The sequence below is a fragment of the Marmota monax genome, unplaced genomic scaffold, assembly GCF_021218885.2.
Source record: "Marmota monax isolate L192 unplaced genomic scaffold, Marmota_monax_Labrador192_F-V1.1 WCK01_AAM20220418_F8-fsc00001, whole genome shotgun sequence".
In the NCBI taxonomy this organism is placed as follows: domain Eukaryota; kingdom Metazoa; phylum Chordata; class Mammalia; order Rodentia; family Sciuridae; genus Marmota; species Marmota monax.
The window spans coordinates 13,879,394-13,906,380 of record NW_026693777.1 but is presented as its reverse complement, the minus strand read 5'-3'; the positions used below and the strand labels follow the sequence as shown (position 1 = coordinate 13,906,380).

The 26,987-nt window shown below is 40.0% G+C and overlaps 4 protein-coding genes across 8 annotated transcripts in view; 3 read left to right on the top strand and 1 right to left on the bottom strand.

The window, feature by feature from the left end:
- Positions 1-8,155, top strand: part of Pole2 (DNA polymerase epsilon 2, accessory subunit) — a 44,919-nt gene extending 36,764 nt beyond the window's left edge. For both annotated transcript variants that reach the window (XM_046461351.2, XM_046461350.2), the window contains exons 18-19: positions 2,140-2,207; positions 6,912-8,155. In XM_046461351.2, coding sequence (XP_046317307.1) covers positions 2,140-2,207; positions 6,912-6,930 — 87 coding nt within the window. In that variant the 3' untranslated portion in view covers positions 6,931-8,155. The remainder of the gene's footprint in view (positions 1-2,139; positions 2,208-6,911) is intronic.
- A 2,543-nt stretch (positions 8,156-10,698) lies between these two features.
- Positions 10,699-18,354, top strand: Dnaaf2 (dynein axonemal assembly factor 2). 3 transcript variants are annotated; one of them, XM_058584514.1, is made up of 5 exons: positions 11,938-12,142; positions 12,547-12,690; positions 14,836-14,937; positions 16,049-16,192; positions 17,595-18,354. In XM_058584514.1, exons 1-5 carry the CDS (start codon positions 12,074-12,076, stop codon positions 18,087-18,089), a joined length of 954 nt encoding a protein of 317 aa, XP_058440497.1. In that variant the 5' UTR covers positions 11,938-12,073; the 3' UTR covers positions 18,090-18,354. The 3 variants fall into 3 exon arrangements, with proteins under 3 accessions (XP_058440496.1, XP_046317300.1, XP_058440497.1); XM_058584513.1 differs by having other exon boundaries at positions 10,699-12,690; XM_046461344.2 differs by lacking the exon at positions 14,836-14,937 and having other exon boundaries at positions 10,705-12,690.
- A 1,417-nt stretch (positions 18,355-19,771) lies between these two features.
- Mgat2 (alpha-1,6-mannosyl-glycoprotein 2-beta-N-acetylglucosaminyltransferase) lies at positions 19,772-22,973 on the bottom strand. Its single transcript, XM_046461347.2, has 2 exons — positions 22,828-22,973; positions 19,772-22,550 (listed from the first exon to the last, which is right to left on the bottom strand). The coding sequence occupies exon 2, from the start codon at positions 22,494-22,496 to the stop codon at positions 21,153-21,155; it is 1,344 nt and encodes a 447-aa protein (XP_046317303.1). The 5' UTR covers positions 22,497-22,550; positions 22,828-22,973; the 3' UTR covers positions 19,772-21,152.
- A 60-nt stretch (positions 22,974-23,033) lies between these two features.
- Rpl36al (ribosomal protein L36a like) lies at positions 23,034-24,436 on the top strand. 2 transcript variants are annotated; one of them, XM_046461348.2, is made up of 2 exons: positions 23,034-23,177; positions 23,982-24,436. In XM_046461348.2, the coding sequence occupies exon 2, from the start codon at positions 24,013-24,015 to the stop codon at positions 24,331-24,333; it is 321 nt and encodes a 106-aa protein (XP_046317304.1). In that variant the 5' UTR covers positions 23,034-23,177; positions 23,982-24,012; the 3' UTR covers positions 24,334-24,436. The 2 variants fall into 2 exon arrangements, with proteins under 2 accessions (XP_046317304.1, XP_046317305.1); XM_046461349.2 differs by having other exon boundaries at positions 23,128-23,285.
- The last annotated feature ends 2,551 nt before the right edge of the window (positions 24,437-26,987 follow it).

The window sequence follows — 26,987 nt, the reverse complement described above, 5'->3', positions numbered from 1 at the left end:
TCTTAAACTTTCAGTACAGGATGTGAGTATAAAGTGATGATATTTAAAAAAATATCATACCCAAACGTAAGTCCAAATGAATATTTTTGCCTTCAAAGTAACTTACTTCTTTTCTGGGAATTGTTTTTAGAACCTGTATCTTTTTTTTTTTAATATCTTTATTTTATTTATTTATTTTTATGTGGTGCTGAGGATCGAATCCAGGGCCTCACACATGCTAGGCGAGCGCTCTACCACTGAGCCACAACCCCAGCCCTAGAGCCTGTATCTTATTCCCTTTAGCCATATTATATTAATGGTTCTTTTTTTTGGTACCGGGGATTGAACCCAGGGGCACTTAACCACTGAGCCACATCCCAGCCTTTATTATTTTTTTTTTGGTAATTTTAAAATTTTTTTTTAGTTGCAGTTGGACACAATACGTTTATTTTATTTATTTATTTTTATTTGGTGCTGAGGATAGAACTCAGTACCTCGCATGCACTAGGTGAGCGCTCTACTGTTGAGCCACAACCCCAGCACCCCTAGCCTTTTTTTGTATTTTATTGAGGCAGGGTCTCACTTAGTTGCCAAAAGCCTCGCTAAGTTGTGAGGCTGGCTTTGAATTCATAATCTTCCTATCTCAGCCTCCCAAGCCGCTGGAATTACAGAATATTAATGGTTCTTGTCCTTTGAGGAGAATTGTGACTTTGGGGAAATTGTCCAAGTGTCAAAAGCCCAAGCCTGATGAATGAAATTTAATTGAGATACATTCTGTTTAATTTTTATGTAGAACTTTTCAAATTAGTTCACAATGTTGAAGTTGTTTGTTAAGCAAATAATTATCTTCATTAGTGATTTTTCAGTCTGCATGCTTCCTTGATTCTTATGACTTTTAGATTTTAATACTTTTGTTTAATAATCAATTCTAGAAATATTTTGCCTTACTATTGGATACTACTTTCGTCAGATACACATTTTTATTTACAACAAAAAAGGCACACATTTTATATAGTTTTCTCCATGAGAGAGCTTCTAAATTTGGCACTTTTGATGTGTTGGACCAAATAATGCTTTGTCATGAGGGCTGTTCTGTGCATTGTAGGATGTTTAGCAGCATCTTTACCTCTAGCCACTAGATGCCAGTAGCATCCCCCACTTGTGACAATCATAAATGTCTCTAGACATTTTCCAAAATGTTTCCTGAGGTTCAGAATCATCCCTGGTTGAAAATTGCTGTTCTAAGGATGAACACAGTTAACTAATTTGGCAGCCTTGCTTAAAATTTGTAGCCTAATTTTTGTATAATTTTATTCACAGATATCTTTCATAACAAGGCTATTTCCTTATTTAAAGTTAACTTTTCCAGTGGCTGGAGGGGCTAAGGAAGGAGGATTGCAGGTTCAAAGCTAGCCTTAGCAGCAAGGTCCTAAGCAATTTAACAATATGCTGTCTCAAAATAAAATAAAAAGAAAAAAAAAATAGGCTGAGAATATGGCTCAGTGGTTGAGCCCCTCTGGGTTCAATTCCTGGTACCAAAAAAAAAAAGGCAGGGAGGTGAATGGTGAATTCTTATAGTTAATGTACCTTGTATCTGTGAGTGAGTGTATGACTACCTCCTACACCATCATCACAACTTGCTTTTGACACTGATTCATCTCCTCTTGATACTTATTCACATTAATGAATCCTTGCCGTGGGCCACACATTGATTTAGGGGTGGGGATACAGACACTGAAAAGGCAGAGCCGCTGCTGAGTAACCTTAAGAGTTTCATAGTAGGGAGTTATATTTGTGATTGCTACTCAGTTGCCTTGGGGGCACACCAGATTTTCATTGTGGAGAGAGGCAGGGAAGACTTCTTGAATATATGTGTCCCAGGTGCATATTTAACATCACACAGTATCATTTATTTCTTAAACCAAGTAGTCACTCCTAAGCACTCCCAGTCTTGTTTTAGCATAAGACTGCCTAGTCAACTTGAAGACTTGCTTTAAGTAGAGATATAGTAACAACCTTCTCTCCACAAAGATGCTAAAATCTGTCTCATTGTTTTGTAATCACATCTTGTAACTTTCATGAAAAAGAATTTGCTTAAAAAAATAGGGATTATTTTATAAAATTTGATTAGTTACTTACAGGCATTTTTCTCCCCCTAAGGGCTCTTTTCCAAGAAGTGGATTTTCATTCAAAGTTTTTTACCCTTCCAACAAAACAGTAGAAGACAGGTAAGTGTACTCAAAAAAAAAAAAAAAAAAAACCCACACACACCAAGGGGCTTTCTCTGTTATATTGCTAGCAACCACATATTCTATAAGTGTGCTGAGATTTTTAAGTGCTGACAGTTGGCCCATTGGAAATGTTCTAGGCTGAACTTACTGTGGTCATGCTGGTGGCATCGAAGTCAGTGTACCTGGGTAGGATGTTTGTATTGAGATAGATCAAGAACTGTTTGCTAAGTGCAACCTTAAGCCAACTGTGGAGGTGAGCTAGTTCTTGTAGGCCAACTTCTAAGGAAGCATCCTTCTTGTAGAGGTCAGCCCTGACCTCTGCATGGTTGATTCTTAAAGCCTTATCAGCTTAAATTGAAAGCAAATAAATAGTGAGGAGCTGGGTGTGAGTGTTGTGATGGTGAGGGCTGAAGTTGAAAGAAGGTCTTGGGAAAGAAGAAAGAATAATCATCATCTGGTGAGTAGTGATTTAATCACCCGTATCAGAATCATCTTGGGTCCTTGTTTTGAAAATGTTAAATTCTAGCCAGCTGCAGTGGCACATGCATGTCATCCCAGCTACTTGGGAGGCTGAGGCAGGAGGATCACAAGTTCAAGGCCAACCCAGCCTCAGCAATTTAGAGAGACTCTGTTCCCAAATAAAAATTAAGGACTGGGGGTAGCTCAGTAGTAGAGTGCCCTGAATTCGGTGGTGGTGGTGGTGGTGGGGGGGGGGGGGGCGGGTAGTTGAAAAATCTTTCTCCAAACTTATCAAATGGCTCTCTAGTTATAGGTCCTAAGAATATGCATTTCTAACAGTTTCTCTTGGATTCAGGCATCCTAATGTGTGATTTCTCAGGTAACTATTTTGGTAAAGCAAATCACATATACATCTTCTGTTTAAGAACAAGTGACTAAATTGTCCTCTAGGTTCTTTTCACAAAGTATAACCTTGAACATACAGCCCAACTGTGGCCTTTTTTTTTTTTTTTGTAATTAACAAATTATTAAAATAAAAATGAATACAATACCTTTATTTTATTTGTTTATTTTTATGTGGTGCTGAGGATCGAACCCAGGGCCTTGCACGTGCAAGATGAGCGCTCTACCGCTGAGCACAACCCCAGCCCTTTATGTAGATCTTAAAAATAATTTAGCAGGGCTGGGGGTTGTGACTCAGCAGTAGAGTGCTTGCCTAGCATGTGCGATGGTGCTGGGTTTGAGCCTCAGCACCACATAATAAAATTTTAAAAATAATAATAATTTATGCATATATTCTTACTGCTTAGTATTCATGAAGGATATTCATTCTATGAAATATTCTCAATTTTGTTCTTGGATTCACCTATTTGACATGTTTGGTTTTTACTATATTCCTGATAGTGCTTAGTTCTTGGAATATAGGCAGACAAATTCTCAAAAGAGCACAGATATTCTAGCCTCTAATTCCATAAGTCTAGTATGTGTTTGACTTTACCTAGCCCACATTGTATATGGAAAAAAAGTGATGAAATGCCTTTAGGATAAGGACATGTGCTCTTTTCCAGTTCTTGTCTATCTATATCTGGCTACCACTGAGGGCATCTGACTTCCTCACATCAAGATTAAGTCATCACAGAGGGCTGTCAGTCTGGAGCATATAGTCTGTATTTGTGTGTGTGTGTTTCCGGGAATTGAACCCAGATCTTTGTGCATGCAAGGGAATCACTAAACAACTGAGCTACATCCCCAGCCCGCATATTGTCTTACAACAGTTTTTTAGATTGACTTTCACTAAAACTGAGATTTGGTATAAAAATTTTACATGTAAAAAATTTAGTCTGTTATGAAAACCAATACTGGGATCTCAACAGCTCTCAAGACAAATCTGTCTGTCCCAAGCACAATTTTTATTTTAGAAAGACTTTCTTCCTTTGTTTTAACTGTTAGAGAAGCACTAGCCAAATATGCAGCCCATCTCTTTATTTGTAGACAAGTCAGCCCTGGCTTCATATCTTCTTTATATTTTCCCTTTACCTGAAATTCCTCAATTGCTTACTTTTATCTTTATGTCTATCTCTGCAAATCATTTTATATATTTCTTAAAAATGAATTGGGATATAAACAATTACAGCTGGAAATTGATTTATTATGATAGCATAAGACGTTTCAGCTACATTTAATTGCCATGAAGAATTGTTTTCTATTTGGTTATTAATACTTTTAAGTACCTGTCATTATTTATTTATTAATTTTTAATTGCCGGGGCTGGGGATGTGGCTCAAGCGGTAGCGTGCTCGCCTGGCATGCATCCTGCCCGGGGTTCAATCCTCAGCACCACATACAAACAAAGATGTGGTGTCCGTCGAAAACTAACAAATAAATATTAAAAAAAAAAATTTTTTTTTAATTGCCTTTTAAAAAATAAATGACAGTGGAATGCATTACAATTCTTATTATACATATATAGCACAGTTTTTCATATCTGGTTGTATAAAGTATATTGACACCAATTCGTGTCTTCATACATGTACTTTGGATAATGATGTCCATTGCATTCCACCATCCTTGCTAACCCCCTGCCCACCTCCCTTCCCCCCCACCTCTCTGCCCTATCTAGAGTTCATCTATTCCTCCCATGCTCCCCCTCCCTACCCCACTATGAATCAGCCTCCTTATATTAGAGAAAATATTTTTCGGCTTTTTTTTTTTTTTTTTTGGTTTGGCTAACTAACTTCTCAGTGCCATCCATTTACCTGCAAATGCCATGATTTTGTTCTCATTGATTTTTTTTTATTAGAGAGAAAGAGAGAATTTTTAACATTTTTATTTTTTGGCGGGCACAACATCATTGTTTTGTATGTGGTGCTGAGGATCGAACCCGGGCCTCACGCATGCCAGGCGAGCGCACTACCGCTTGAGCCACATCCCCAGCCCCATGATTTTATTCTCTTTTACTGCTGAGTAAAATTCCATTGTGTATATATGCCACATTTTTTTTTTTATCCATTCATCTACTGAAGGGCATCTAGGTTGGTTCCACAGTTTAGCTATTATGAATTGTGCTGCTGTCAACATTGATGTGGCTGTGTCCCTTTAGTATGCTGTTTTTAAGTCCTTTGGGTATAGACTGAGGAGTGGAATAGCTGGGTCAAATGGTCGTTCCATTCCAAGTTTTCCAAGGAATCTCCACACTGCTTAGGTACAGTCATTCTTTTTTTTTTTTTTTTTTTTTTTTTTAGTTGTAGTTGGACACAATATCTTTATTTTGTTTATGTGGTGCTGAGGATTGAACCCATGACCTTGCACATGCTAGGCGAGCGCTCTACTGCTGAGCCACATCCCCAGCCCGGTAGTCATTCTTAAGTTTCTAGTAAAAGCTGGGCACTGAAGTGCACATCTGTAACCGAAGTGATTTGGGAGACTGAGGCAGGAGGATCTCAAGTTCAGAGCCAGACAGGGCAACTTAGTGAGACCCTGTCTTAAAATTAAAAAATGTTTTTAAAAAAAATTTATTAAATTTTTAAAAAATTTAAAAAGAGAAAGGGCTAGGGATATAGTCGGTGTCAGTGTTTGCCTAGTTAGTACAAATCCCAGTGGGGGGAGAGGGTGGGGATTTCTAGCATAATACTTGATTTATTTGTTGTTGAAACAGTTGGTTCCTGTATCTTGTCTGGCTTCGGATAATGAAAAGCCTTCACATAAAATTTCCAAACTATAATTTGGTATTGGTAACTTGAAAACTCTTTTGAGTGCTGCATCAAACAAATTGATGTACATTAATTTTTTTAGAGAACTGGAAAAAAAATATCAAGACAGACTGAAATTCTCTGGTCTGTCTGCTTAGTTTCTCCTAAGAAGAGGCCATTTGTTGGAATATTTGTGAAATCACATTGTGGAGTTAATCACAGAATGTAGGCAAAGTAGATAAGGTTAGCTCTGTTTCACCAGTATTGGTGATATAGTGGGGAAATGCACATTCTTACACAGTTGGTCTGAATGAAAACATTTATCAAAATGTGTACTTACTCAGAATTTATTTAAATTTCAAAACCATAGAGGAATTACAGATGTGTATACCAACTGAAAAAGGCCTAGAAGGGCTGGGGTTATAGCTCAGTTGGTAGAGTGCTTGCCTTACATGTACAAGGTCCTGGGTTTGATCTCCAACACCACAAAAAAAAAGAAAAAGGCCTAGAATAGTATACATTATTATATGTATCACTATGCAGTTATGTACCACTATGTACATATTTTAAAGCACAAACCCATACATACATGCCTGTAATACATGCCTAGTAATAACTAGACTTTATTTTCCTTTTTATTAGAATACCTTTATAAGGTATACATTTCCTTTTTTTTTTGGTACTGGGGATTGAACTCAGGGGCACTTGACCACTGAGCTACATTCCCAGCCCTATTTTGTATTTTATTTAGAGTCAGGGTCTCACTGAGTTGCTTAGTGCCTTGCTTTTGCTTAGGCTGGCTTTGAACTTGTTATCCTCCTGCCCTAGCCTCTCCAGCTGCTGGGATTACTGGCATGCACCATCACACCCAGCTGTACATTTGCTTCTGAGGAACAGAGATAGGGTTTAAAACAGAAAATTTTTTAGTGTTGCCTTCTGAATTTGGAACAATGTTGATCTATTTTGAAAACTAATTAGCTATAACTAAAAATTAAGAAATGTACAAGAACAGATTTCTAAAATGTTTAATTTCATTTTTTTTTTCTATTTTCAGCAAACTTCAAGGCTTTTGAGAGTTTTAAAGACCATATAAAAAAAAAAAAGCATCAGTTTTCTGCTTGGTTTTATGTCTTAAGTGATTTTGATATTATTAAATTATGGTAAACTTTAAAAATATTCTTGAATATGTATTTTATGAAATTTTGATATTGTTATACCAAATACAGTGGTACATTTGAAAATTTTTATAGGAAAAACACTTCCAGCATTCTTTAAAAAAAAAAAAGGCTGATTTAAGAGGCCCTGGGTTTGATCCCCTGCACTGCAAAACAACAAAATGTAGATATGTATAAAGATATATTCTAGCTGGTTGAGCTGGTGCATACCTGTAATCCCAGCAACTTGAGAGCTAGAGGCAAGTTCAAAGCCAGGAACTCAAATTTAAAGCCAGCCCCAGCAACTTAGGGAGGCCCTAAGCAATTAGCCAGAAGACCCTGTCTCAAAAAAAAGGGCAGGTGAGGATGTGGTTCCATGGTAAAGCACCCCTGGGTTCAATCCCCGGTACAAAGAAAAAAAGGCCCTTCTAATGAAGCATGCATTTAAAAACTAAAACTAACGTTAGCTTATCAGTGGAATAAAGGCACTTTTAATTTACCAAAACAAAAAACCCCTAAAGTTAATTTTGGTATTAGTCACTATTTTTTTTTCCCCACTCTTCTGTTATTACCTTGATACCAGTGAGCATACCCAAGAATTACTTGTTAGTGTATTTTAAATCACCTTTGGAACATCAAAATTTTGGACAAGTCTGACCTTAGTAAAGGTATTTTCAAACATAAATACAACATACTATTTAAATGCATCAAATTACAAACTGGTTGTTGGATATAACAGCCTTGAGTTTCTGACTCCTTCAAAGTTTTATGTGAAATTATGTGTGGGGACAGGCTTGTGTGTATGTGTTGGGCCCATAATTCTCATTGGAGTCTCATCTCGCTGGCCCTCTTCCTTGTCAAATTTCTCAATGTGGTAAGTTTTTTTTCTGTGCATTTTTTTTTTCCCTGCAGAGATATTTTGGGAATCACTCTCTATATAATAAACTTACTTTTTTCTTCACTGTGCTGTATTTATTCATTAAATGAGTACCTAACATGTTCTAGGTCCTAGAGAATCCAGTGGAATACCGGAAAGACAAAGTCCTAGATTTCATCTTGCTTACCTTCAAATAAATACAGCCAGACCCTAGAAGAAAACACCAACTACAAAACCATGGTGAAGATTAAAAAAATGTGGGCAACTGTAACTGAATGGCAGTTACAGGATGAGGTTAAAGAAGAATCAAGGATTACTTAGGTTTTGGTGTTAAATAGCTAGGATAATATTAGTTGCTGAGACTGGGAGAATAACAGGTTTGAGAGGAGAAAATCAAGTTTTGTTCTGATCATGTTAATTTGAGATGCCTACTGAACATCCAGGTAGAAAAATCTCTTAGGGATCAGTGGTCAGATAGCACTGAAGATGTGTTGGTGTCACTGAAGTTCCATGAGGGCAAATATTTTTGTTTTTATAAACAATTTGTTAAACTTTAAAATTAATATATGAGATACACAAAGTCCCCTATTATCACTGGACACCTCAATGAGTTTTAACAAACTGCATAGCCAATTTAACAATATAACAAGATTGAAACAGTCCTACCCCAGAAGTTCCCCCTTTTCCCTTCTTGTGACAACACTCCATCCCCCTCAAAAGGGAACTCACTAGATCTTTTTAAAATTTTTTCTGTTAATGTTATTGATTGACATAGTTATGTAGCCTGACTTCTAACAATGAGATTTGTTTAGGCAAATTTTGTCTATTAGATAATGGAGTCAAGCCATCTGTATTATTTTACATTGTTTCAATATATTATGTTAGTGATACTCATCCAAGAGTACTAGTTGCTTGACATCCTTGTTTTTTTGTGCCAGTGCTAGAACAGTGACTTACTTTCCTATGTAGTAGGTGCAATAACTACATAAATAACCTGTTCAAAGGACTAATCTGAACGTAGATGCCATTTAAAACCATGAGCCTCAATAAGATCATCTTGGAAGATATGTGACTAGATACGAGGACTGATAAACAAGCACATTTAGAGAACTGGCAGAAGAGGGACAAGTGAAGGAAAATAGAGAGCTTGGAGTTCTATACACCAAGAGAAAAATGTGTTCCAAATGGGAATAGTAAGCTGCTTTGAATGCTGCTGAGAGATCAAGGCCTAGGTTTGGGAAAGGAAAGGAGTTAGGAATTCTATTTTTGGTCATTTCAAACCTGAGAGACCTAAGGATTACTTGTTCAAATGGAGAACTCAAATTTGAGCAGCTGGATAAAAGGAGTCTATAGAGTTAGAACCGGAAATATAAGTTTGGTATTTGTAAGCATACATATATTTGTGGAGCAAGTATAGGTGGAGAAAAAATAGGGTCCCAGCCTTGGGGCATCTCTACTTAGAAACTGAACAGAATAAACTTGCAAAACAGACTATGAAAGCATATAAGGTAGGAGAAAAATCTAGAAAGGGTCTTATCACTGGGGTAATGCCAACATCTGTTGTGTTAAATGTTGCTGAGAATAGAAAAATGATAGGCCAGCTACCAATGAATAAATAACCACCCGTCAATAAATATACTTTGAGGCTGGAAGTGTAGTTCAGTGGTAAATCTTATGCTATAGGGATGAGACCCTTGGTTCAATCTCCAGCACCTAGGGGGGAGGAGGGATTTCTACAAGATACTTTACAATGGCCACATAAACTTCCCTTGTATGTCTCTGCCAAAATCTGTTTCATCAGTTCTTTGTTGAACTATTAGATTCTTCCCAAACTTTTAGAATCATACTATTTTAATAAGTATTGGGTCAATTATTCCATGGGTATATGGGCTAAAAAAAAAAAAAATGCACACTTAAAATTCTACTCCCACCCTGAGAAGAACAATAATCATGAAAGCTTTGCCATTTTGATAGGTGACACGTGGCATCTTACATTTTGCGTTATTTTAAAAATTTTTTTTAGTTGTAACGGGTCGCGATGACACTCACGCCTGTAATCCAAGCGGCTTGGAAGGCTGAGGCAGGAGGATCAAGAGTTCAAGCCAGCCCTAGCAATTCAGCATGACCCTGTCTCAAAGAACAAATAACAAAGGGCTAGGGCTGGGGATGTGACTCAGTGATCAAGTGCCCTTGAGTTCAGTTCCTGTTACCAAAAAAAAAAAAATTTTTAGTTGTAGATGGGCATAATATCTTTATTTTATTTACTTTTAAATAAAAGTGGATGAGAACCTAGTGTCTCACACATACTAGGCAAGTGCTCTACCACTGAGCTACAGCTTTACATTTTACATTCATTGGCATATTTGTTTATGAATACTCTGCCCTTATCTTTTGCTCCAAATGAGCTTTTACTGGGTAAACTGTATGGCAGATTATCCAGAAGATAAAAAGGAGGAAAATTAAGATTGAAATGTTTTAGTAAAGTGAAAAAACACATGTAAGTCAGGTTAAAAATCACAGCTTGTGAACACACTGGCTGAGCAACCTTGATCAGGTAACTTCTCAGGTCTCTCGTTTGTGAAAATTTTAACTTAAAAGTCAACAATGAATGGGATCTTGTACACAATACTGGCAATTATGACAATTTTACGATAGACAGCAGAAGTAAATGCATCATGGCACAAGCATCTAAAAAACGGCAAGTAATTTCTTGGTTTGAAGAAATAATGAGGCCGTTTCTGGCACCTCCAGCTGATTGCTGCTGCTCCTTCCGGGTGTCAGTGGGGATTACTGTGGCAACCAGCACGCGCTGCTCAAGGCTCAATCCTGCGGCCGTTACCGACCTCAGCCCTTTTGCTCTCCGCGTACTAGAAACTCTGCGGGGCACCCTGCCCAACCAGTCTTGGACTGATCACCCCTGGGGTGAGGGCGAGGAGCTGCGGGGCAGCATGGCGAAAGCGGCAGCCTCCTCGGCGCTGGAGGATTTGGACCTGAGCGGAGAGGAGGTCCAGCGGCTCACCTCCGCCTTCCAGGATCCGGAGTTCCGGCGAATGTTCTCCGCGTACGCCGAGGAGCTCAATGACCCAGAGAACCGGAGGCGCTACGAGGAAGAGATCACCGCACTGGAGCGTGAGCGCGGAGTGGAGGTGCGGTTCGTGCACCCGGAGCCAGGCCACGTGCTGCGTACCAGCCTGGACGGGGCTCTGCGCTGCTTCGTGAATGTATGCAGCAACGAGCTGGTGGGCGCGCCCAGCAGCCGGCCAGGCCCGGAGGACGGCGGTGGCGCGGCGATGGGTAGCCACTGGTCCCTGCCGTACAGCTTGGCGCCTGGCCGAGAGTACGCGGGGCGCAGCGGCACCCGCTACAAGGTTTACGATGTGGTGTTCCACCCAGAAACGCTGGCGCTGGCCCGGCGCAACAAGCGCTTCTGTCAGATGCTGGACGCCACGGCCCTGGAGGCAGTCGAGAAGCAGTTCGGCGTCAAGCTGGACCGCCGGAACGCCAAGACCCTGAAGACTAAATATAAGGGGACCCCAGAGGCTGCCGTGCTGCGCACGCCCCTTCCGGGGAGCGCCCGGGCCCCACCCAACAGGAAGGAGGATCCTCTCTCAGATTTTCCCTATCCCTACCGGTACCCAGCGACAGCCCAGAACTCCGTCGGCCCGGGGCCCCAGGTTCCCAAACCTGCGCTGGAGACTCAGCAGCCCGCCCCCACAGAGCCCCGCTGCAGCGTGGTGCAGCGCCACCACGTGGACCTTCAGGATTACCGGTGCTCCCGGGACTCGGCCCCGAGCTCGGTGCCGCACGAGCTGGTGGTCACCATCGAGCTGCCGCTGCTGCGCTCGGCTGAACAGGCGGCGCTGGAAGTGACGGGAAAGCTGTTGTGTCTTGACTCGAGGAACCCCGACTACCGGCTGCGGTTCTCGCTCCCCTACCCGGTGGACGACAGCCGTGGCAAGGCGCAGTTCAACAAGGCCCGGCGGCAGCTGGTGGTCACGCTACCAGTGGCGCCAGTCGCGCGCCGCGGGCCCCCTGCGGCGCCGGAAGAGTCGGTGGGCCAGTCCGGAACTGATGGCGTGGCCTGCGCTTCCGCTAGTGTGGGGAAAGCGGGCCCCATGGGGGACCCCAGCCCGGATACCAACGGGATCCAGGTGGTAGACGCTGGGATCGCCACCCCGGGTGCCTATGAGGTGGCGTCTCTGTCAGCGCGCGCTGGGGAGGAGAGAGAACTCCAGCCGGAAGAGCGAGGTTTGGGTAGGCACTCGGTGTCGCCGCCAGGCCTAGAGGAGAAGTCGTCCCCAGGAGCTGGGAGCTCACCTGGGGATGGTGGCGCATGCTCCCCTAGTATTTCATCCCTGGCCCTTGACCAGGAGTCTCCTGTAGGAAGAGGGAGTGCGTGCGGAGATATCAGTGTAGAGACACACGAGGACCTGGAGGGCCCGGGTGGCGAGCCTTCTGACCCAGCAATGGGTGGCCCCGGCACCGAGAGCAGGGAACCTTTGTGTCCTCCTATGCAGTGTAATCAGGATGAAGAATCCTTGACTCTGCTAATTCAAGTGCCTCGGATTCAGCCTCGAAGTCTTCAGTGGAATCTGAACCCCCTTTGGTACAAACTGTGCTTCTCCACACAAAACTCGGTTTATTCCTTCTTCTTGCAGTTTGCTCCAGAAAATAAATTAAGTACCAAAGAACCCGAGATTAGCGTTTCTTCAAACAATGCAGTGATAGTACTGGCCAAATCTCCAGAGAGCCATGGACGTTGGCGAGAGTGGTACTATGGTTTGAACAAAGATTCTTTGGAGGTAACAGTTCTTTCTAGAGTCTTAATGTTTGAAATATTCCATCTCTCTTCTAAAATTTACTGTTACAGGCTCCCTCTCAATTTATCCTAAACAAAGCATTTTCTATAACTTTTCACGTTATGCTGGTACTTGTTAAACGTATTTTCAGGAAGGTTTACACGTATCCTCCCTGATGGATGGGTTTCAAATCCTCAAAGTTGTTGGTAATAAAGTTGTTTTCTTGGGCTCCATTGACTCCGAAAGAGACCGAACAGATTTTCAGTGATTCCTGGACCTCTAAAATTAAATACAAAAAGTTGAGAGTAATGTCTCTTGGAGAAAAGGACTAACTTTAGTCTCAAATGTTTGTGACCCAAATAAGTTTAAGAAGCACTCCAAAGTGGCAAGTAGGAAAATCACTTTTTCCAAGCTTAGAAAGTGAGTAATAATAAATTTGTTTCTGAGAAGAAAAGTAACTCGGCAAGTGCCACATAGTTCTTAGGTGAGAAAGCAAACTCAGATGTTGGATTAATCTAAATCCCAGACAATTTTCTCTATAGGGTGCTCTTAGTAATTTTAGTCACAGATTTTGGTGAGGTAGACCTCTCTGGTGGGTGCTATATTGTGTTCAGAGTTTCTCTTTGCGTTTCTTTTAATCATCTTTAGGACCCTATTAGTATTTGGCACAATGGCTGGCATTTAATGAAGTGTAAATAGTATTTGTTGAGCTGAATAGCACAGAACACTAGAACTGGACTGAGCATTATCTAGTTTATTGAGGATAAATTTTGATGAGTAACTATGTCCTGTTGTAGTTCTGCTATGCTTTTTAGGTTATTAAATTCTTGAATTTCACATTTAATACTCCACTGTTACGAAAAATATTAAAAAGAATACTTAAAATTCTAAAGATTCTTTAAACTCAAATGAGCAATTGGTGATTTTGATTAAGGTTTGTACCAAGAGTCAAGTTTTCAGAAACACTAATTGCACAGCTTGTATATTAAATATTAAGCTTTTGACCTTGGCCTTTAACCTGTCAGAAATTTTCACTTCTTCCTGCTGTTTTTCTATAAATCTGCTAATAAGTTAGCTCTGTATTTTATGAGTTGGATATCTGAGAAGTGGTTAACTTGAAGCCCTCCAAAAATGGTAAAATAAATAGTTGGGGAAGATATTTTGTAAGAATATAAAATATGAAATTCAGTATCTGTTTATGTCAGCAGAAGGGGGAAATTTAGGAAAGGGCAGTAGTTTTCCTGTAATTGTTTTAGCAAATAAAAATAACTCGATGTGGGAAGAAATTTATGGACAAGCAGTTAAGAGAATATTCAAGAATATGTTTTAATCTGATTTTCTAGCATGCTAACATTTTAGCAAGGAAACTAAATCAAAATGGAATTATTTCTTTGAAGCTTGAAATAGATTTATTATAATTACTTCCATTAGTCATCATATTTGTTATGATGCTGATGGGACCATGATGTCCAGTTCTTTTGCTTTGCTTGCTTACAGGACCAGGCTTTAAGTGTTAAAGTACATTAATTTTAAAAATTATGAGTAGTGAGCCATATATAAGGATATTATGTATAATAACCATAATTTAGAAACTTTTGTGCTTCAAGACCAGTATTGTTATTTTACACATATACAAATAACTAAATATGTTTCTTTAAATCTTAAATATTCACTGAGAATTTTCCTAGAACTTCAGGGCCAGTGAAATAATTATCTTTTTAATAAAGTCAATCATTAGAAGTCAAGCTTGTGTAGGTATTCTGCATTTTAATCATAACCAGTTCTATTATAAATATCTTCCTTGGGTTATCTAAAAATATTTGGTGCGTTTTTTGCAGTGAAGCAAAGACGAATCCCCTTTTCAGAAGCATGAACCCTAGAAGGTGCTGGAGATATAGGTCATTGGTAGAGTACTCGCCGACCATGTAGAAGGTCCTGGTTTGGATCCTTAATACCATAAAAAACAAAGTAAAAAAAAAAAAAAGAATGAACCTTCTGTAATCAGTATTATTCTGGATCTTCAAATTATAGCAAGGCAAATTACTCTCACTGTAAAATTTTCTTTCTTTTTTTTTGGTACTGGGGATTGAACTCAGGGGCACTTGACCACTGAGCCACATCCCCAGACCTGTTTTGTATTTTATTTAGAGACAGGGACTTACTGAGTTGCTTAGTGCCTCCCTTTTGCTGAGGCTGGCTTTGAACTTTTTGAGCCTCCTATCTCAGCCTCCTGAGCCACCGGGACTACAGGTAAGTGCGAATGTACCCAAACCCACTCAATGTAAAATTTTCTGTTTTCAAGGTTCACTTTTTTTTTCTTTTGGTACCACGGATTAAACCTAGAGGTGCTTAACCACTGAGCTACATCCCTAACCCTTTTAAATTTTTTATTTAGAGACAGGGTATTGTTAAATTGCTTAGGGCCTTGCTAAATTGCTGAGAATGGCTTTGAACTTTCAATCTTTATGCCTCAGCCTCCCACGCTGCTGGGATTACAGATGTGTGCCACTATGCCCAGTCCAAGGGTCACTTTTGTATAGTATGTGTTCACAGATTAAATATTGTTTAATATAACCTGGCACGATGGCATACTCCTCTTGTCCCATTGACTCTGAAGGCTGAAGTAGGCCTCAGCAACTTGGCAAGACACTGTCTCAAAATAAAAAACAAAAAGGGCTGGAGATGAAGCTCAGTGGTAAAGTGCCCCTGAGTTTAATTGCCAGTAAACACACACACACACACACACACACACGGTGTAATATAAAAAAAGAACTTAAAATGAACTGTGTTTATTTTGTAATTATAAAATTTGTTTATTAAAAAAAAGGTCAGGAAAATTAATTTTATTTGGGGCAGCAATGAACTGATTTTATGAGTTAAGTAATTTTAAGTATGGTTAATATGTTTATTCCTCCCACACCTTAACTATAACATTTAACATGAATATGAACAGATTGCAAAACTAAATTATAATTTGTAGTGGAGTTTGCACTTATAACTCTAGAAGTGAGGTTATTCTTAAGAAATATTAGGAGGAAAAAAGCATAATGTGTAAGTAGTATTATCTAGTAGAGAAATACACTTCAGATTTAATAAACCTAGAAAAACTACCAAGGCTTTATTTTCCCCCCTTTTCAGGTTTTTTAAAAAATAAATTATGCATACACTTTTGGTATAGTTTGTATTGTTTTGTACAGTAGTAAATTTTCTTTTTCAGTATAGCCCTTAGAAATAATGTTAAGATAAACATTTTCAAAAGTGTAACCCTGATATGTGTGAGAATTTTTGTGAGCTGTCTTCCTAAGTATAACTGTCCACTGTGACTTATAAGATGGAATATTTTTTTTCCTTTTTCCTTTAGGAAAAGTTGTTTATTAATGAAGAAAATGTTAATGAGTTTCTTGAAGAGGTCCTGTGCTCTGCATTCATACAGAAAATGCCCCTGTCCCCACCATTAATTGAAGTTCTTCAGGTTACTGATGAGAAGATTCAAATTCACGCAGAGGTAAGATTATAATGGGCTTTCTAAGAGAAGTGACTACTGGAAAGGTGGAAGCCTAATAACTTAAATTATTATTCCTTAATCTCATAACTATGAACAAAATGTAGATAATAACTGGGCAGAGTGATTGTGCTAAACTTTATTTAATCCCAAAATAATCCTCCAATTAGAATCAAATATTTAGGATGTGTGAGTTTGCCCAGGGATGAATACAAGTCTTTTTTTCTCCCAAGTTGTGGAGATTATGTCATAGAATTTGTTCATTCTTTCCAGTTGAACCCAGTCTTTTAATATAGGATGCAAAAGTAACTGACACCACTGAGTGATGTGTGAATTGGGGGAAGGGTAACTGATGAATATAGAAATTAAAGAAAACGCAAGAAATTCAACAATTCCCTTATAAGAATGTCTGTTAAAAGGTTTTGTAGGCAATGTTAAAAAAGCTTGGATCATTTTGTTCTGAAGGAGAAGACAGTGATTGAAAAGATTTAATCAGAAAGTTAAACCCAGTTAAAAAAAACTGGCAGTATTTAGAGGATAATGTCAAGGGAGAAGCCTGGAAGCATATGTGCAGGTTTGCAAGGTTTATCACAATGAGATAGGGATTTAGGATAAAGAGAAGTACTGAATCTTAAGGGAAACACCCAGAAGCCATTGAGATGCAGAGAAAACAGTTGTAAATCTTACCCAGGTCCTTGTAATACGAGGGAAATATGCAAGCGTAGGGCAAACTGGCACAAAAATGTGCAGCTCCACCCTGGCCTCTAGTCCAGCCTCCGATATAGCTTTTCTATAAATATTGGACCTCCAACCCAAGACAGGTCTTCTCACTCTTGAGATAGCCCACATTCTCCCTTTAATGTGTATCTATCTTCCTAAATAAACCTGTCTGTACCTTTGGCTTGGGCTGAATTATTTTTCTGTCACAAAATTGTTTGCTGCCTTGTATGCCAAGAACCCTGCTGGTCCTGAGTTGAGTTCCCCCTTTCCTCTTGGAACTCCTTGTACCCTTCTCCAGGGACATTTCTTCTCCTTTGGCAGCCACACTACTTTTTAAAAAATCTGATTTTCAGAGCTGGGGATGTAGTACAGTGGTAGAGTGCTTGCCTAGCACATGTGAAGCCCTGAGTTCAGTTCCCCTACACACAAAAAGTTTTATTTTCTCCATTGTGGTAGCACACACCTGTAATCTCAGCTACTTGGGAGGCTGAAGCAAAAGGATTACAAGTTCAAGGCCAGCCTCAGCTATTTAGTGAGACTCTGTCTCAAAATACAAAATAAAAAGGGCTGAGGGTGGCAAAGTGACATTGGTTCAATCCTTAGTAACAACAACAAATTTCAGGTTGCTGCAATTTAATTGCTGTTATTTCAAATAATTATTAATTTTTTGTTTCTCTTGACACAGTTACAAGAATGTGGTAATCTTGATCAGCTTCAAGGAAAGGAAAAAATCAATGAAGAGTGTCATCTAACTGAAAAAGAAAATGTAGAACATTTTACCACCTCTACAACTGATTCTGATTCATCTATAGCAGTTAAAGCACTAGAAATAAATACTTGTGGTTCAGTAGCAGGATTGCAACAAGAGTCTCTTGATGTTTCTCAAATGCTATCTGGAAAATCAAAGCAACCTGAAGCAAAAATGGAACCTACTTTTATTAAAGAGAAAGGTTCTACTTACTCAAATGAGGACAAAGATAATTTAAAAGAACCGGTAATAACCAAAGAAAAAGAATTGGATGGACATCACAATTTGAACAAAACTATAGTTCACAATATACCTGATTTTGATAGCATAAAAGAAACCAATATGCAAGATGGTACTGTGCAGATTATTAAAGATCATGTGACTCATTGTGCATTCACTTTTCAGAATTCTTTGCTATATGATTTGGATTAATTCTATATTATTCGGAATTTAAATGTTGCGTAAAAAAATTTTGGACCTAAAATAATTTCTTTCTGTTAAACATTAAAACAAAGGTAGTCAATTTGGAATTTTAATTCCAATAGGTAAACTGTAGTTTTGTTTTTGTTTGCCTTTAAATAGTTTTAATTTTGGAGATGTTTTAGAATTCCTCTAGTAGATATATTTTTTGAAGTAGAGATGTAAAACAGTTTTAATACAATGTGTGTGTGTGTGTATAAATATACATATATATTGACTTCTGTGTTGATTTTTGCTGCTTCTGCTTACCCTTTAAAATTTCAAAATATTCACCAAGTTGTGTTTGTCACACAAAGTAATTCTCAAGAATGCAATGAACTAGAAATATGAATCCAAGTATGGGAGTAGAATCCTAAACCTGTTTGTTTTATAAGTCTCACTATAGGGTGTAGTTGCTGAAACAAGAGCTTGCAGGGGGAAAGAACTTAACCATATTGATAATCTAAATAATTACAATACAAATATCTAAATCGAATTTTTAGCATTTTTGTTTGAAAACTATATTTTACTAATATATGTTGCACAAACTACATGAGGTTAGTTTTAATGATTTTCAAAATTCAATTTTTAAAAACAATTTCTTGCAAGTTAAGTATTAAAACATCTTTTGGTTTTTTAGAATACATTTGAGAATTTAGAACAGTTTAATTTTAATTTTTAAAAAGCTGACAATTTGTTTTGAAAAGAAAAATTATTTTACTTATATTATCACATCAAAGCAAAATCCATTCTTTTATAATCAATTTTTTAATAACCCAACTAAAATATGAGGCAAAGGGGAAATCCTAATGTGTTTCTCACAAAAAATTTTAGGACAGTGGGGCTGGGATTGTAGTTCACTGGTAGAATGCCTAGCATGCATGAAGCCCTGGGTTCCATCCTCAGCAACACATAAAGATAAATAAATAAAGGTATCCATTAAAAAAAAAAAACTTAGGATACCAGGAAAACACTTGATCTAATCACTAAACACAAGGCCACTGGCTGCTGTGTCCTGTTCTAAACATAGCTACTAATTCAGACTCTGGTCTTAGCTCAATTCTGGAAATGGCCTAATTTCTTTAGTCATTTAAACTGGAGATGTCAGGTCAGGGATCAAAAACTGGTATAAAGCCTGGTAATTATAATCTCCAGACAAAAACTGGCACTAGTGGCGCACACCTGTAATCCCAGAGGCTCACGAGGCTGAGGATGGAGAGTTCAAAGCCAGCCTCAGCAAAATTGAGGCACTAAAGAGCTCAGACCCATCTCTAAATAAAATACAAAATAGGGCTGGGGATATGGCTTAGTGGTTTATGCTCCCGAGTTCAATCCCTGGTACCTCCCTTATGCACCCCCCACCAAAAAAAGAAAAATACTGGCACTAGATTGGGATGTGAAGGTAGTAAAAAGGCAGCTCACAAAGGAACTGTCTCACCTTAGATGAGCATATATATTTTTCAACCACATTCTTAAGTTGATGCAATAGAAATTTGAGACTGTTTTCTTAGGTTGAGGGCTGAGGATATAGCTCAGTTATAGAGCACTTGCTTAGCATACATGAGGTACTTGGGTTCAACCCCCAGTACTGATAACAACAACAAAAAAAAGTTTTCTTAGGTTGAAACAACCAATAGTATTATCTACACAGAATATAGCTTTTGATGAGTAATTTTTTTTATTGAATGTAGTAATAAGGGAAACATATACAAAATATGGAGTAAATTTTAAGCCTGTTACCTATTATTTACTGTATCCATCTTTTTTTAAAAGTACCTTGCCAGGCATGGTGGTGCATGCCTGTGACCTCACCTACTCTGAAAGCTGACACATGAGAATCACAAGTTCAAACACAAGGGTAGCATAGGCAACTTAGGGAGACCCTGTCTAAAAATACAAAAATAAAAAGGATTGGAAATGTATGTAACTCAGTGGTAGAGTACTCCTGAGTTCAACCCCTAATACTGGCGACGGGTGAGTTAAAGCTGGCACTAGAATGTGTTGCACTTTGGCACAACTGAACTTTGTATCATTTCTGGCCTTAAAAAACAATTTAGGCTGTATTTCTCTTACACAGCAGCTTTTTTGTTTATTATGTATGCCTGCCTAATTTGAAAGCTAAATAGTTTCTTCCACAGTGAATGCACTGTCATGAGCAGGGTTTTATTTCAAACTTATTATACAATGTATAGATAGTAAATATTAAGATGTAATGCTTTTAAAAGTTCAAAACTTTTAAAATATCTTTACTAAATTTGGTATAAGGAGTAAACAAAATTTGTTCTGCAAAATGATTAGGAACCTTTTTATGCAAAAATGAGTATTTTATTTTGGTACACTAAAAGAAAAAAAAAAATCAAATCCATTGTATTTCTACACTGAGGTGAAAACAATGTTTAAACTTGCTTATCAATCAAATACATTCCAAAAGAAAGTGTGTTCTATGAAGGTTCCAAAGCACAGGCAAATCTTAACACAATATACAGGAATCAGTAATACTGAAAATGACTGTTCTGACAGGGTGTTTAGCAAATATAACTTTTGAATTATTCAACCAGTGAAGCAATCCCTTCCTAATAACTGTGTCAAGAGTGAAACTGGGTTGTTCCATTAATACTCTTGTGATTTCATTGTAACATTTTTTTACTGCTATCAATTTTAAATTTGCTGTACTTAAAATAAGTTTTTGAAAGTGGAAAAGTATACAAAGTTTCAGATAAAAAGATTAACAGATGCAATTTAAATAAAACTTTCCCTCTTCCCTCATATCAATTAACAATAATCATTACTTTTAACAGAGACAGACTGAGCTTTAAAATTCAACTCCCAAAATGAAAACTTGTTTTACATCTTAATCAGATATAACTGGAAAAGATTATTATATTATATATTTGGATACCTTTTACAAGAAAAAAAAATTTTTTTGTATTAAAGCAGAAACCAGTTCCTAAATCTTTTATTCAGTTGTATATCCTGTTGAGACAAATATCAAAAATAGAAGACTGTCACTTTTGCTTTTGTAATTGACTTTTTTTTTCACTGCAGCCTTCTATAACTTTTACAGAGTTCATGGTCCCTAATATCTCCCCACCCTCCATTTTTCCTAGGTGGGGAAATAGCTACCACAGTAAACTTTTCACTGATAGTTAAAGTTTCTGGAAACATGTACTGTTTGTTATTATTTAAGAGTAACTCAATTTGGGCACTCTGGGTGGAAGGCCTACATGTTTTCTTGTGATGCATTCCACAGTCTCCAGCATGAAAAATCCTAGGAGCTTGAGGAACCAGTACTTTCCAGAATTTTGGAAGACAAGATACAGTCAAATATTGAAGAGTCCAGTCCCAGTTATAATCATCATAGGTACAGAAAGTGTCTGTGCACTCAATCAGTTTCTGATATGCATCCCGGGTCAAGGCTAAACCCATATTGTGCTCTGTGGATTTCCAAGTTTTCACATCTACCTTGTCAGCAATGCCATGGAAATTACGACTGGCAGTATAGGTCCCCAGTGAGATAACATCACACTCAGGGCACTCTTGCGCCTTCAATTTCCACATTTTTTTGAAGACATGGTAAAAGTCTGGAGCTAAGTAGTGGTCCTCTTCTAGGAAGAGTATAAGGCCAGTGTAATCTCGAAGAACTTTGACCCTTTCCCATACGAAATGCAGCTTCCACCACCAATGATGTTTGGTTTGGGAGAATTTGGCCTCTCTGTAATGGCCGAAGGAGTCAGGATACTCAGCATTAATACACCCCAATTTCAAAGCTGCATTCTTCTGCAGGTCTCTAGGGCAATCTCTAGGATCACTCCCTGGAAACTCGTTGGGGTACAACTGAATGCTGAAAGGAAAGAACACCTGAAGAACAGGGCAGAAATCCACCCCAGCGATCAAATGATTGATCTCTGTCGACCAGAAGTCATGGCTAAAAATGACGAGGACGTTGTCAATGCCCTGGGCTTTTCGAAGTGAGTCCAGTAACAGTCTGAGGTATTCCGGCCGGTTATGCACCTGGACCACCAGCACCAGCTCCCGGGGGGTCCAGGTGCCAGCCTTATCTACATTCCTCAGCGTCTGATCAAAGTTCAGCTGGTACACGAGGGACCGGTATCGCAGCGTAAGGTTGTCCGCCTCCGGCTGCGGGACCGCGGGGACCAGTGGAGCCGCCGACTCGTTGGAAACCCTGCGGATGCCCACCGACACCGCGGGATGGTCCCCACCCCGGCCTCCCGCGCCCCGCGCGGGCTCGACGTCCAGCAACGGCGGGGCAAGGGCTTCGTTCTTCCTTTGTCGCCCATTGCTGCTCCAGAGGACGAAGCCGCAGGCTGCCACCACGAGCATCAGAATTAGCACCTTCCGTTTGTAGATGCGGAACCTCATGGTCTCCAGAGCCGAGGGCACAGGCGGGAGGGCGCGGAAAGGAGCTGTCGGCCTCTGCAAGGAAGGGGCGGGAGGGCGATCGCCCCGGCCTGTGGTTGTAGGAACTGGCCCCTGCGGCTGCCCCGCTAACTCATCTCGGGCCTCGGGGGTCCTGGGGCTCGAAGGCTCTCAGCTGCCCCAAGTCACCCGGGATCCGCACATCTTCGCCCGGCAGCTGCAGCGGCCCCGCCGCTAGGAGCCGCGGCTCCGCGTCTTCTCGGTCCTCTCCATTCAGCACCACTGGTCCCGGAAGAAGCCCAGCCGCAAGCCCACCGCACCCCAGCTTCGTTACCTGCGCCTCCAGCGGCCCTGTGTCCTCTGCGCTCTCATCCTGACTCGGGTCCCGGACGACCAAGACTGAGCGACCACGTAGCCTCGCCCCACTACCGCGGCGATCGTTCTGACAACCCGGTACTGGCCCGCGGAGCGCCACGGCCCTTTGGCCCACACCCCTTGGGCCCTCCCCATAGGCCGTTGGTTGGCGCTTCCCAGACGCGTCCGGAGGCGACTGGCCGTAGTAGCCAGCTGCCTATTGGCTCGCAGTCCTGTCGCTCAAGTTCAGTTCCTACTTCCGCTCCATTCCTCCCTTTCCTGTAAGGCGCGAGCGTGGCGAGGCGAGGGCTGCGGCCGCGAGATCTCTGGGTAAGTTAGCAGCTGGACTGTAGCGGTTTAAACACGAGTCTCCATTGCTCAGAACCCGGGGAAGGACCTTGTAAGAAAGGGAAGGCGAGACCCGCTGCTTTGGCTTGGGTGAGTTTAAGAATTGGTTTCTCTGGTTAGGAAAGGAGTGTAGGCATGGCGGCTACTGGGCCGCGAGGCACGCCGCCTGGCTAAGGACACGTCAGCCCTGATGCTGACGGGTGACGGTGCTTCGGAGGGAAATCGTGAAACCAGACCGGTGTGATTCTTGGAGAAGGAACAGGGCGGATCGTAGCAGAAGCTACTATATCCCGCATTGCATCAGTCACCCAGGAGCTAGAAAATGGAGGAAGTGGGGGGGGGGGGGAGGGAGTCGTAAGGAAATTCTTGTCTTTACCCTCTTTGGAAGAAAATTGGGTAAACACTGCATTTTTCTTTCTGGGCAGCACACTTTCTATAGACAACTGTGTGTACTGATTACTCCCAGTGCTGATGCTCGTGTGTTTAGTGAGTAGCTCTATAAATAATCCAGTAATTTAATTATGCATAAGGTGTTGGGCATTGAATCCAGGGGCTCGCACGTTTGGCAAGCGCTGTTCCACCAAGCTGCATTCCCAACCTTGTCCAATAATTTTAAACATTCTAAAAGTGTGCACTTGTATGTACAGTTATCCATGGAGAAAATGAGTATTTGTTAAACTTATACATTACTGATTTATGAATGCTGTTTTTTTCTGTAAATATTTGTATAAAACGTCTCACTTTTCAAAATGTTTAATGTGTGGTACGTTAAATACTTTATTACAGTTTTCATCGCGTAGACACCTCTGCTGTAAAGATGGTCAATGTACCTAAAACTCGAAGGACTTTCTGTAAAAAGTGTGGCAAGCACCAGCCTCACAAAGTGACCCAGTATAAGAAGGGCAAGGATTCCCTTTACGCCCAAGGAAAGAGGCGCTATGATCGGAAGCAGAGTGGCTATGGTGGGCAGACAAAGCCAATTTTCCGCAAGAAGGCTAAAACCACGAAGAAGATTGTGCTAAGACTTGAATGCGTTGAACCAAACTGCAGGTCCAAGAGGATGCTGGCCATCAAGAGATGCAAGCATTTTGAACTGGGAGGAGACAAGAAGAGAAAGGGCCAAGTGATCCAGTTTTAAACTTTTTGATTTTTTTTTTCCCATTTAATTTTGATGCGAAAATACTGAAACTAGAAAAATTACCTGTAGGGAAATAAATGACAATTATATAATCATACCTAAACCTTTTGTGTGAGTGTGTGTGTGTTTACTCAAAATTGCATGTTTAATGTAGTTAGGGCTTTAGAATGTGGTTCTTAATTTAAATTCTTTGAAAGTGAATTAAGGTTTATCCTCTTCTGAAATTCTATTTAAAATTAGTTCCACGAATTGGAATTTTGTGTTTATAAAAAAATCCTGCCTTGAATTTTACAACCAGGTTATAGACATAAGTCATGTTCTAGGGGAAAATGCACAGAGTACTATTTCCTTCTTTGTTTCTGGTCAATTCACATATACAGTAGCCATCCATTATCAATTGGGGTTACTTACAAGATCTCTGGTACTCTTATAGTACTGAAACCAAAGTTTTTTTCATTCATATATAGAGGATGAAGCTTAATTCATAAGTTTGGCATAATGGTAAGAATAAAAATTATGATTGTGTTTACAGGGTTGGGGCCTACCAGGAAACTGAGGCAGCAAGAACTCCCTTAGAACCCTGATGCTCATGACAGTCAGATTTCAGATGTATTGCTCAGAGTAACAGGAAGAATTTATTAGAAGGGATACACTCCCTTGAGTGTATCCATGTAAAAGTGCAAGGGTACACTCAAGGGAGAAAGTGGGTTTTCAGAGGAAAGGGACAGTGTGCTTCTATACTCCAGTTTTAAGTTGTTTTTATGTGGTGCTGAGGATTAAGCCCAGTACCTCACACATGCAAGACAGATGCTATACCAACTGAGCTACAACCCCAGCCCTCCTATACTCCAGTTTTATTGGGGACCCCAGAGAAATTTCCATAAGAGTCCTGACCAGGTCCACCTCATCACTTTTGACTGGCATTAGGATGATATCAGATTTTCAAGCCCCCCCCCCGCCCCCTTGCCATGAAACTACACTGACTTATATAAATTCTTAATTATAAATCATTACAGATAGAGGAATTCTTCCTGAGTTTCAGGATCTGGCCTATGAAAAGGGTCACATAATCTCCCCTTCGGGGTAGCTTGAATTACTCTTACGGACATTATTTTGGGCCCGCATTTCTGCAGTATATGACATATACTGCAGATAACAGGTAACTTTGCTAACGAATATGATATATCCTGACCACTTAAAGCCAGGTAGGGCTGCAGGTAAATCATTCCTTGGAAAAGAAAGCATGTGGGAGTCGGCACAGTGGGCCCATTTTATAGAATTATTCCCTTAACCTCCTGTCCTCTTATCAGTTAACACTGTAATAAAATTGCCGAGATTTTCTCTGGCACTTAGGGGCCATTGAGAAAATAAGAGCTATTTGGACATAAGCATTGTGACAGTTGTATGATATAACAGATGACTACAGAATAATAGGAAGTATACACTGTGGATACACGGGACAAAGCATGAGTTCAGTCTCGGGCATAAAATTTCATCATTGCTAATCAGAGTTGCTTGCAATTTAAAACTTAATGAAAATTATTTCTGATATTTTCCATTTAATATTTTCAGAATGCAGTTTGACATGGTAACAGATGATGTAAAAGAGGATGTTGTGTATGTTTGGTGAATTTATAATAAAAAGTAAAGTTTTTTTGCTAGAATTCAAATTGCCACTAGCAATACAAACTTACTTTTTAAAAATTTATTTATTTAGTACTGGCGATTGAACTCCAGGGCACTCGACCACTGAGCCACATCCCCAGCCCTATTTTGTATTTATTTAGAGACAGGGTCTCACCGAGTTGCTAGGCGCCTCACAGTTGCTGAGGCTGGCTTTGAACTTGTGATTCTCCTGGCTCTGCCTCCCAAGAGGCTGAGATTACAGTTGTGTGCCACTGCACCTGGCACAAATTTACATTTTCATTCAATTATTCCTCAACCAGTATCTGGTCTCAGAGTCAGCTCTGAGAAGAAACTGTTTTAATGGTCACATCTGAATAAAGTTTTTAATAAGAAAGTGTCCTAACAGCCAGGCGCAGTAGTGCATGCCTGTACTCCAAGTGACTTGGGAAGCTGGGGCAGGAGTGTTGCAAGTTCAAGACCAGCCTCAGAAACAGTGAGACTCTGTCTCAAAAAATAAAAAGGACTGGGGATGTAGCTCAGGGGTGTAGTGCCCCTGGTACCTAAAAAAAAAAAAAAAAAAATTAACATTTGAAATAGAATCACTCATGAATATTGAATTTTAAGGGGGAAAAAAATGCCCAAAGTGAGAAACATTTTAGGAAAATGAAGGAGTAATTCTCAAAGAGTCTTCTAGATATAAGTGTGGTACTACATGCCTGTAAATCCAGTGACTAAAGCAGGAGGATGGCAAGTTTGAGGCCAGCCTGAAAATTATGCAAGACCCTGCTTCAAAATAAAAGTAAAAAAGGTGGGGGTAGAGCTCAGTGACATCCCTGGGTTAAATCCACATGTTGAGTATGGCCTTAGGCCTGAGCCTAAGCAACTCCATTTAAAAAACTCCAGTTTGAAACCTGCAGTCTCACCAGGGACACACACCCACAGAGCCCTCCAGTAAGGCCTCAAACAAGTTATTTCCCCTCACCCTGGCAGGCTGTCCTCACCTGGTAAGAGGGAAAGGCAAAAAGATC